The sequence below is a fragment of the Hippopotamus amphibius genome, chromosome 17 (genome assembly GCF_030028045.1).
Source record: "Hippopotamus amphibius kiboko isolate mHipAmp2 chromosome 17, mHipAmp2.hap2, whole genome shotgun sequence".
NCBI lineage: Eukaryota > Metazoa > Chordata > Mammalia > Artiodactyla > Hippopotamidae > Hippopotamus > Hippopotamus amphibius.
In genome coordinates, this window is record NC_080202.1 from 12,866,256 (window position 1) to 12,878,449 (window position 12,194).

The 12,194-nt window shown below is 39.5% G+C and overlaps 1 protein-coding gene across 6 annotated transcripts in view; it reads left to right on the top strand.

The window, feature by feature from the left end:
• The window catches only part of SMG6 (SMG6 nonsense mediated mRNA decay factor), a 203,313-nt gene that overhangs the window by 12,916 nt on the left and 178,203 nt on the right, over positions 1-12,194 (top strand). For all 6 annotated transcript variants that reach the window (XM_057714302.1, XM_057714301.1, XM_057714299.1 and 3 more), the window contains 2 exons: positions 4,060-4,170; positions 4,551-4,763. In XM_057714302.1, coding sequence (XP_057570285.1) covers positions 4,060-4,170; positions 4,551-4,763 — 324 coding nt within the window. The remainder of the gene's footprint in view (positions 1-4,059; positions 4,171-4,550; positions 4,764-12,194) is intronic.

Genomic DNA, 12,194 nt, shown 5'->3' on the forward strand with positions numbered 1-12,194 from the left:
TGTTTCACTTCGCGTTATATCCTCAAGGTCCATCCGTGTTACAGCTCATGTCAGTATCCTCCTTAAGGCTTAATTACATTCAGTTGTATGTATATACCACATTTTGTTTATCTGCTCATCTCTGGATGGACACTTCCACCTTTTGGTCATTGCGAATAATACTGCTATGAATATGAGTGTACAAATACCTCTTCAAGACTCTGCATTCAATTTTTTTGGATATATACTCAGAAGTGGAATTGCTGGATCGTGTGGTAATTGTGGTTTTAATTTTGGGGGGAACAGCCATGCTGGCAGCGGCACTGTTTTGCATTCCCACCAGTAGTGCATGCACAAGGGTTCCAGTTTCTCCACATCCTTGCCAACACACACTAGTTTCTGGTGTGTGTGTGTGTGTAAGTAGTAGCCAGCCCAATTGCTTCAAAATTGTATGGCATTGTGATTTTGACTGGCATTTCCCTAATGAGTACTGATTTTTTTATGTTCTTGTTGGCCATCTGCATATCTTCTTTGGAGAAATGTCTATTCAGATCCTTGGCATGTTTTTAAATTGGGTTGTCTTTTTTGTTATTGGGACGTAGGAGTTCTTTATATATTCTGACCTTTATCAGATATGTGATTTACAAGTATTTTCTCCCATTTTATAGGTTGTCTTTTCACTCTCTTGATAGTGCCCTTTGATACACAAAAGTTTTTAATTTTGATGAAGTCCAGTTTATCTATTTTTTCTTTTGTTGCTTGTGCTTTGATGTCATAGCTAAGAAACTCTTAGCCAGATTAAAAGTTAAGATTTATTATTTGTTTATTTAGATGAAATACAGGGATACATTTTTAGAGTTTTAGTTCTTATATTTAGGTCTTTGATCCATCTTTGGTTAATTTTTGTATATGGTGTGAAATGAGGGTCCAGTTCGTTCTTTTGCATGTGGATATCCAATTCTCCTGGCACCATTCATTGAAGAGACTATTCTTTTCCCATTAAATAGTCTTGGCCCCCTTGTCGACAGTCAAGTGATGTACCATAGGTTTATTTCTGGACTTTCCATTCTCTCCCATTGATCCATATGTCCACCCTGTGCCAGTACTATATTATTTTAATTACTGTAACTTTGTGGTAAGTTTTGAGATTGGGTATGTGAATCGTCCAACTTTTTCAAGATTGTTTTGACTATCTGGGGTACCTTTCAATTCCATACGGATTTTAAGGACTGGCTTTTTCATTTCTGCCAAAACAGTCATTGTGATTTTGAAAAGGATTGCATTGAATCTGTAGATTGCTTTGGGGAGTATTTACATCTTTACAGTATTTAATCTTCTCCTGCACAAACACGGGATGTTCTCTATCTAAGTCTTCTCTAATTTCTTTCAGAAATGGGTGGTCATTTTCAGTGTATAAGTTTTGCATTTCCTTGGTTAAATTTATTCGTAAGGTATAAATAAGGTATGTTATTATTTTTAACTCTGTTATGAATGGAATTATTTTCCTAATTTCTTTTTCAGATTGTTCATTACTAACATATAGAAATACAACTGATTTTTGAGTGTTAATCTTTTTTTTTTAAATTAACTTATTTATTTGGCTGCACTAGGTCTTAACTGCAGCACATGGGATCTTCATTGCCATGTGTGGGATCTTCACTGAGGCATGTGAGATCTTTAATTGTGGCATGTGGGATCTTTAATTGCAGCATGTGGGATCTAGTTCCCTGACCAGGGATTGAACCCAGGCTGCCTGCGTTAGGAGCACAGAGTCTTAACGGCTGGGCCACCAGGGAAGTCCCTTGAGTGTTAATCTTGTATCTTCCCTTAGTGGTTTGTTGCTATACTAATTAAACTGATATGTGTTTCTTTCATGGCCCTCTGATCTAAGTACTCTTTCCAAGTTTTTTTCCTCTGTCCCTCTTTTTATGTCTCTGTCTTATCCCAATCGTCTTTTTTTTTTTGGCTGTGCCTTGCTGCATGTGGGATGTTAGTTCCCCAGCCAGGGATCGAACTTGCATCCCTGAAGTGGAAGCGCAGAGTCTTAACCACTGGACTGCCGGGGCATTCCCCCAATTGTCTTTTTTTTTTTTTTTTTTTACTTTTTAAAAATTTTTATTTATTTATTTTTTTGGGGGGGGTACACCAGGTTCAATCATCTGTTTTTATACACATATCCCCGTATTCCCTCCCTTCCTTGACTCCCCCCCCTCGAGTCCCCCCCCAATTGTCTTTTAACATCACTTTCTCAGCTTTTCTGTAACCTTTCATTTAGTGGATCTCAAGTAGTTATTGAAAACATGCTGTGCACAGTGCTTTGCTAGGTACTGTGAGTGGTAAATATTTGATACGGTTTCTTTCCTGAAAGAAAACGTTGTTGAGAAGACAAGTGAGGTGTATAGATAATGATACAAATTAGACTTGATGTGATATGATGCAATTGATTGTTAGATATACATCATTATTTTCTATACCACTAAGAAAGAAGAGTGTGAATTAAAGTAAGACATAGTGGTAGATATTGAGTTGTATCTTGATTTCAGAGATGTTAAAATATGAAAGAAAATCATTGTAGAACTTATAAAATACTGTAAAATCAAATGAGTGGAATAACATTAAAGACAGCTCCACTTAACTGACTGAAACTGGGTACAAGATATTCTATTAAACTGTATACATTATAAGAATTTTAATCTTTTCAGGAGCCATATATGTTGGTAAATATCTTCACTTTACAATAAGGAAACCTTTCTAGGTTTCATTAGGGTTATACCTAATAAATGGCAGGACCAAATTTGGACTCAGGCAGTTGAGCTTAGAATGTACGTCTTTAAGCACATTAGCTGAATGCAAGATGGGACTTTTAAAGAGTGAGTAAGTGCTGGGGAGAGAGAGAAGTAGTAATCTAGGTGCATTTTGAGACAGTTGGAGAAAAGGTAAAGATGTATATGATAAAAAAATAGACAGGCTTTTTGATATTCTCTCCTCCATTTCAGTGTTTTTCCTTCTTTCTGACCCTCTCCCTTTCTTTTACTTATTAATTGGTTGTAAAATGGACTTAAAGTATTTATTTGCTGAATGCATTGGATAATAGTTTGTTTCCTCTTCTTAGTAGAGTTGGTATGTTGTAGTGAAAACATGAACTTAGGAACCAGACACACGTAGGTTCAAATACTAGCTTATCTGGAATTTGGCTTTGAGACCTTGTTGGACAAGTTCTGTAATAATCTTCCGGAGCTCCTGTCTCCTCATCGTTAAAATGCAGATAATAATCCCTATGGGGCAGTTTCTTTAGATTTGGAAATATCTATGAAGTGCTGATCATTTGCCTCATGCTTCATTTTGCTTAATCAGTGATATTGCCATTGTTATTTATAATTTTCTTGAAATAACAATTAGTATGTGAACATTTTCTTTCTCTAAAAAGAAAACATAATTGGTTTCATATTTTGTGAGGCTCTTTATGCTTTTCTCCCGCTTCTGAACATGTGGCTTCTTCTTTTTAAAAAAAATTTATTTATTTATTTATTTATTGCTGTGTTGGGTCTTCATTGCTGCATATGGGCTTTGTCTAGTTGCAGCAAGTGGGGGCTGCTCCTCGTTGTGGTGCGAGGGCCCATCATTGCTGTGGCTTCTCTTGTTGCGGAGCATGGGCTCTAGGTGCGTGGGCTTCAATAGTTGTGGCACACAGGCTCAGTAGTTGTGGCTCACGGGTTCCAAAGGACAGGCTCAATAGTTATGGCACACGGGCTTAGTTGCTCCGTGGCATGTGGGATCTTCCTGGAGCAGGGATCAAACCTGTGTCCCCTGCATTAGCAGGCAGATTCTTAACCACTGCGCCACCTAGGACATGTGGCTTTAAGAATATCTCTACATGTAAAACATAGTACTGGGCAAGAAGAGAGCTCTGATGTACTCTCCATGCCTTCTCCCATGGATAGCTTTCTCATTTTCTTGTTGGAACTCCTCACAGCTTGGGGCACAGGTTGGGAGGAGTGGTAGGGTTTCCTGGGTCGGCTGACTCAGGCTGGAGTCAGGAAGAGAACTGGTTGACTCAGTGTCTCTGACCTCTTTCTGCAGAGGAGGAAGCTTGATGCTGTCTATTACTACATGCGCAGTTTAGCTGCCAGCAATCCCATCCTGACTGCCAAGGAGAGTCTCATGAGCTTGTTTGAAGAGACCAAACGGAAGGTGAGTGGGAATGCAGGCAGAATCATTCCTTCCTAGAAGAATGTGTTTCTCTTAGCGTTTCTGTGTCCTTAAGGAAATGACTAATAATGTCCTCAAGAGGTCCCATTGGAACTGATGGGAGTCAGTCTGTCTTCATGCAGAACCAAACTCATCTTTATGAGAGCTCTCCAGGGCCCTTGGGTGTGCATGTTCCACAGCATCTGGTTTACAGAATTAATAACTTTTATGAGACAAAACAGATGATACTCTGCTACTTTGGAACTATGGCAATATCTTTACTTTTTACAGTTCTTGGGCAACAAGCTCAGGTGAGATGAGCACTTCTCTTTATTGGCTGAATCCCAGGAGAGTCTGAGCGTCTATGTTTGTATGTTGTACAGGCAGAACAGATCGAAAAGAAACAACACGAGGAATTGGAACTGAGCCCTGACCAATGGCGGAAAGGAAAGAAATCCACTTTCCGACATGTTGGAGATGACACCACTCGCCTGGAGATCTGGATTCATCCATCCCATCCCCGGTCCTGCCAGGGCACTGAGTCTGGGAAGGATTCTGAGCAGGAAAATGGGCTGGGCAGCCTGAGCCCCAGTGATGTAAGTTCCTGAGGGTGATGTTTTATAAGCAAGACTCGCTGAGTTAGCATAAGTGCTCCAGTACATGCAACCCTGGAACTCTGCACAGACATTTCCCATTCATCTCAGAGAAGGCAAATCACTTCAGGCTTCCTCATGTTCTCGTCCATGTCCTCCACCTTACACTTCCTCTGTCATTGCTGTGTGCTTCCCTCTCTCACCACTATGTGGCACTGTAGAATTTAGTAAAAGTAATTTTCCTGAGTGAAGATTAATTTAGGATTTGTATAGGGTAACAATTTTTTGCTGCTTTGGGTCTGTAGTCATCAATATGATGCTTTAGGATTCTGTGTGATGCTTTAGGATTTTTGAAGCTAGGAAGAGGGCACAGTAGTTGGAAAACTGCAAATGGCATGTTCACTGTGACTTGAGAGTAAAATTTATAGAGGAGTGTTGGTGGTATGAGCTGGGACCAGGCCTTGAAGGGTCATACAATAAGTAATTTGACCTTTATCCTGAAGGTAGTATGGAGCTGTTGAATGCTTTAAATAGGGAAATGTCAGATGTGCATTTTAGAGATATAACTCTTGCTGCTTTGTGGAAAGTTTGGAGAAGATTAAGACTAGAAATAAGAAGAGTAGGAGCATGCTAAAGTAATCCAAGTGAGATGTGAAAAGGACCTGAACCAGGAAATGGCTTTGGAGATGGGGAGAAGTGAACAGAAGTAGATTAATGAGGTAGAATCCAAAGGACTTGATTGGACATGGGGGGTTGAGGAAGAAGAGGGAATCAAAACTAACACTTAGTTTTCTGACTTGGAAACTGGGTGACTCATGGTCCATTCCCTGAGGTGGGGAATAAAGGTGGAGTTGGTTTTAGGAGAAAGATGCTGAGCTTAGTTTTGGACACAGTGAAATTTCTGTAGGACATTGACATGGAGATATCTAGAGGCTAGCAGATGTCTGAAGCTGAGGAGAGTGATCTAGGCCAGAGATAAAGATACTTGAAAGCATCCTCTTAAAGATGGTACTCAAGTCATGAGAGAGTTGATTCAGCTACTCGAGGAGGGAACATAACGATAAATAGGTTGAAGATCTAAGAAAGATCTAAGAAGGGAAGGGGATAGATGGCAGGGAGAAGTCCTTGCAGACGATGAGAAAGGAGAAGGATCCAGAGCACAAATGAGGGGGTTAGCCTGAAAGAAAGTGAGAGGGCCCTCTTTCTGTGCTTGAGGGCAGGGAGGAACAGATAATTGTGGATGCAGGTAAGTTTGTGAATATTGTAGGAGGAACATGAGGGAGGGCGTTTTGATGATTTCTATTTCCTCTTTGAAGTTGGAGGCATGGTTGTCTGCTAAGAATGAGGCAAGGGTGGTGGGATGGGAGGACTTGTCCTTTAGGGTTTAATTTAAAATTTCCACTTTTATCCCTATATCTTTAGTCTTTAGGTGTTTTCTGGATGACTTGGAAAGTAGTCATTGCTTATAAATGAAACTACCAACTTCCTATATGTCATGGTGTACATGGGGCCCCAGTACATCAAGGTGCTTCATAGGAGTTGCTGCTATGGTAGAATCCCTCACTGCTGCCTCTTCTAGTTTGAATATTACCACCCCAAACTGGAAGCCTATTTGAATAAGAGATAAATTGTTCTATTGATTGGCTCCACTGTGTGTCTTTAAAATGAAAGTAGCAATGACAATTTGAGAAAGCATTTTATGACTTTCTTTGACCTTGGCCTCAAGCTTAGGGAGTATCTCTCCTAAAAATTGTAATTAAAATTTTATAGCTCTCTCTCTTCCATTAGGTGTTTTATTTATTTTTTAAGCAGTGTGTTTATGTTTGTATTTTTATCCTTTTTTATTTTTTAAATTCATTTTATTGACGTATAGTTGATTTACAATGTTGTGTTAGTTTCTGGTGTACAGCAAAGCAATTCAGTTATACATTATACATCTTACATATGTATATATATACACACCCATATATGTGTGTGTGCGTGTGTGTGTATTCTTTTTTCATGTTCTTTTCCATTATGGCTTCTTACGGTTTCTTACAGGATATTGAATATAGTTGCCTTTGCTATACAGTAGGACGTTGTTGTTTATCCATTCTGTATCCATTTGCATCTGCTAATTCCAAAATACCAATCCATCCCTCCCTCACCCCTCTTCTCCCTTGGCAACCACAAGTCTGTTCTCTATGTCTGTGAGTCTGTTTCTATTTCATAGATAAATTCGTTTGTGTCATATTTTAGATTCCACATATGAGTGATATCATATGGTATTTGTCTTTCTCTTTCTGACTTGCTTCGCTTAGTATGATAATCTCTAGGTCCATCCATGTTGCTATGAATGGCATTATTTCATTCTTTTTTATGGCTGAGTAATATTCCATTGTATATATGTACCACATCTTCTTTATCCATTCATCTGTCGATGGACTTTTAGGTCGCTACAATGTCTTGGCTATTGTAAATAGTGCTGCTGTGAACATTGGGGTGTATGTATCTTTTCAAATTAGAGTTTCGTCCAGGTGTATGCCCAGGAGCGGGGTTGCTGGATCATATGGCATGTATTTTTATTCCTATGTGCATCTCAGAGAAGGCATTTTCAGCACATTGGATCCATTTCATTTTATTAATTATTTTATTTTTAATTATACGAATAAGATATGAACATATTTTTAGTGAAAATTTCAAATAGTTACAACAGAATAAATATGTTAATTTGTTTTCTAAACTATTGGTGAAGCTGTTTATATATTTTCAGCCTATACATCATCCTTGGGTAACTACTTCCCTTGATTCCTTTTAAGTTTACATCTCTGGGTTTGGGCTTTTAGTTCTATACTACCAGCACTTGAGGAAGAAGCCTGCAGTTTCATGGATGTCTGTTTATCCAGTTAGAAAACCACACTGCCTGTTTTACCTGCTTTCTCAGGCCCAAGTCATCTTCCCGTATCCTTTTCTTTCATACAGCAGGCCCCAAGAATCCAGCTTGCTTTCTCTGTTCCCTGGAGCAGGAACATACAGTTGATGAGAAGTGGGAATTTATTCACAGACATTTGAGTAATTAGGGTATGGGGATACAGAGATTAAAACAACCAAAAATGATTTTTAACCTTAGGGAGCACTCAGTGGGGAAGACAGAAACATAAATATTATATTAAACATAAATATTATATGTATAAAATATGTATATTATATATAAATATACATAAATACGATTATATTATATATTGTAATGCAGTGTGCCAAGTGCTGTGATAAAGGCAAGCATGAGAGGCTATGGAGCATAAATTAGAGCACCTAACAGGCATGGTGGGGAAGGCTAGAATGAGGAGGCACTTTGCAGCTGAAGGATGATGTAAGGGCATTTCCACTCTGAGGCATGAAGGCTTCGGGAGTCGCGAGTCATTCAGTATGGCTGGAGGCTGGGATGTGAGTGGTGCTCTTGCTAGAGACTTGAGTCATCCTTTACCCTTTCCTTTCCCGTACCCCACATCCAGTCAATACCAAGAGCTGTTTAGTCTACTTCCTAAACATGATTTGAATCCGTCTGCTTTTCTCTATTTCTACTAGTCCAGGCTATCATTCATTATTTCAGTAATCCACAGTGTATTGAAAGAAGTCCTTAACGGCCTTTCCACATTTATTCCTGGTCCTCATTAGGCCTTTCTTTTTAGACGGTAACCCAAATGAGCTTCCAAATACTCATTTCTGGTCATGTCACTTCCCTATTTGAAAGCCTTCAGTTGTTTCTCTTTGCTCTTAGAATCAGGTCCAAAATCCTTAAAGTAATTTACTGGGACCTACAAGATTTGGCCTTTGCTGCTTCTGACCTTATCCTCGACCTCTCTTCCCCTCTTTGTTCTTGTTCTGTGGCCACACTGGCTTCTTCCTTGAAGGGCCCAAGTGCTTTTCTGGTCCTTGGCTGTGGCATATCCTCTTTGCCTGCAGTGCTCTCCTCTCTTTATCAGCTCCATTCTAGCTTATCCTTAAGTTCTCAGCGTATCACTTCCCTTTCCAGGGAAGCTTTTCCTGATCCCTGAGCCTGGCTCTTTTCCCTTTGTAATGCCATGTTTCTAATTAAGTAATTTTAGGTCAAGTTTTGTTTTTGTTGGTTAGAGCCTCTCCTTTGCTAGATTCAAGACTATGAGAGTGGGGTCCGTATCTGGTTGCTCACTGTCTCATCCCCAGTGCCTGCATATAGAAGATTCTAAAGAAATCTTAGTCGAGCATATAAAGGAGGGGAGGAAAAGTGAGGGATGAAGCTGGAGAAGATATGAGGGGCAGGTTCTTCCTAAATATTGAGGAGTTTGGATATCTAATATTAAGGATTTTAAGCAGGGGATCACATAATCAGATGGTGTAATGATCACTCTTTTCAACACTTCTAGTATTGGAACAGATTTATTTGGGTTTTTTTTTTGTTTGTTTTTTAATTTTTTTCTTTATTTTCTTTTTTTATTTTTTTTTAAGGGAATGTTTTAAATTGCAGAAGTAACACCAATTCACTGTATCTAAATCAAACAAAAATGTACGTATAGTTTAAAATGAGAGTCACTTGTATTCTTGCCTTCAGAGACCCCACTATTAACTATTTGCTGGAGGTTCTTCCAGACCTTTTTCTAAACATTTATAGGTGTGTGTGTATACACACTTGCCTGCAGACACATGAAATACATTTTTTTAAACAAAAATGAGATTATACTATATGTACTAATATACAGTTTGTTTTTTCGAATTATCCATTGGACATACAGTCAGTTCTGCTGTAAGGTAACACATGCATTTCTAAAAATCACTGTGTCATGCAAAATTGCACAATAAAAACCACAGAGCTTAGGGGGAAAATGGGATTAGGAGCACAACAGTCAGAAACTTCCTCAGTGACATATTTTTAAAAAAAAAAGGTTGAACCTAATAAAGCAGTTGTACACTTTTATACGTGTTCATTTGTTAAGAAGTCTGTAAATGCTATTTGGAAAAAGAAGTGAGGTTTGCTTGTAGAAGTGGGCTTTGGAAGGATTGCTGCTTGTGCGTTATTGTGAAGTGGTGGAAGGGGGGTTATTTGAAATTGAGCCGGCAGGTATGACACCAGATGGGGTTAGGCGTGGCTCAGAATGTCAGCTCACATGCTGAGCTGCAGTAGCTGGTGGATGTTTGGGGGTGGGGGGAGTGTGTTTTGTGTGTTCCTGTGCAGCTTGGTTCAGTTGGGTGGAGCTTTTCTGTGTTTACCTGTCATTTCTGAACAGAATTAAAATCTGTGTTAGGCTCAGATTGTTCCCTAACGTGTTGATCATGATGGAACAGATTCATGTTTTCAAAACACGCAGTATAGCAGAACTGACTGTGTTTTCTCTTGTCTAAGAATATCTTTTCTTAGTATGTTCTTAGTATGGCTGCATGACATTTCATTATAAAGCTGTGCCGTTCATTTGTGTGATTTAAATTTGTGCCGCTGTACCTGCTTGTGCATGCCAGTTGTCCTTTTTGGGCGATCAGCCTTCATAGGAGTTGCTCCTTTGACAACTCCTGGAGAGTTTCTAGCACAAGCTGCAGAAATTCAGATCCATGAATAAAACACAGACAGTTTGGCTTCAGGTGGTTGTTAGCAATGAGCGTAAACTCCAGACTAGTTGTTCTCTCTCTGCCAAGCGTGAGCTTTGGCTCCTCTCTGAGCGGCTGCAGGAGGTTAGCTTGTGGGTTGCTGGTTTTCAGCCTTGAGATGTGGTTTGGGTTGAACATGCAACCTGGGGAGGGACTGCCAGCCTCAGCTGTAAGTGGCATCCTCTAAAACTATTGAGCCTCACCTTTAAAGTCTCTCCTGGCCAGCTAGGCTGCTCAAATTCAGTGTTGCTAGGGTTCCAAGCATTCTTTATTTAGTGCACGTGCCTTCCACTATGTTCTCAGCTCCATTTGGAAACCGGAAAAGGGTACTGCTTAGCAAATGAGTTGTTGCTGAGAGCAAGGTAATCTAAGAATCTTAAATTAATGGCATCAGAAACAGTGTTCACATTGAAAGGTGAGAGTCTCTGATGGAACTGCTGAGGATTTTCTCTAACCTGATTGCTCTGTTATCAGCATCTTGAATGCTGTGTAACATGTGTCTTTGCTGGGGAAGAATGAGCAAATGATAATGGGAGCCGTTGATAGATGTTTGTCTCTCAAACTTTACTGAGTTCTCCTGTGATGGCATGATTTGATTTACCATTCCCGGCAATTTCCTCAATCACCCATTGTGATTGTTGTACATACAACACACGTGCTGCTATGTGCAGAAAATACGTCTTCAGACCAGTGGAATGTCATTGTGTATTTGGCCAAGCTGTTGTGAAGCCTTCCTTCTCTTTGGCTCCTCTGGATATGTTTTGGGGTTCAGACTAGACTGGACCTCAGTAGCTGCTAATGCCTGTTATTGGGCCTTTCCTTATATGAATGTCTCGTATTGTTTCACTCACCAAATGATATTGTTTGCATTGGTCTTTTTTCTTCTGCTCCTTATCCTTCTGTCACATTCCATTATTTATTTCTTTGCATTGTATCTTTTTCCAAGACTTAATCAGATCTGGAATTTAATGCAGTTACCCCTGAATTTTTAGAGCAGAAGGCTGTATTCTGGGTCCAGTGCTCAACCAGACTGAAGTTTGGTTTACCTGTCCTGTTGTGTCAGCTTTGTGCCAAGATTGTAAAGATGAGTACAACATTATTATTTCCTCAGAGAGCTTAGATTCTATTCTAGCACATGGGTCAGCAAGCTTTTTCTGTGAAAAGCCAGATAGTAAATATTTTAGACTTTGCAGGCCATATGGTCTCTCTCACTACTCAGCCTTGCTGTTGTGGTGCTGAAGGTAGCCATAGACCAAAATGTAAATGAATGAGCACAGCTGTGTTCCAGTAAAACTTTATTTACAAAGACAGGTGGCAGGCTAGCTTTGGTCTGTGGGCCTAGTTTACCAACCTCCAGGTGAGTGGAAGGAATGGCTACATAAGGAGAATATTTCAGTATACAGTTTATTGTGTTTTGCAATAGTTATGTTCTGTAAAGTCATCACAGACACTGAACTAGCAGGTACTTAACTGTTGCTCCTAAGTGAAATATAGGGTTAGGTTCCTGTGAGCCCCCGGTTACAAGATTTTTATCAACCGATCAGTATATAACCTTATTTTATGTATGTTTCTATTTAAAGACACCTTATTTAATATATTGTTGATTCATTAACATTGACCTCAACAGCACTATAACTCAGCTCAAGCAACATATCTAGCACATGTATTTTCTCCTTAAGGCACATCACAGCCTTCTCGTGTTTAGGAGCACTAGATAGCATTTTGGCACTGCACTTGGGGACCATTTTAATCAGTGCACAGAAATGTGGAGAGCGTGGCACTAAATAGGCCACAAAAAGGACACTTGTTTAAAGTATAAGAGAATCACCTTGTTCAACC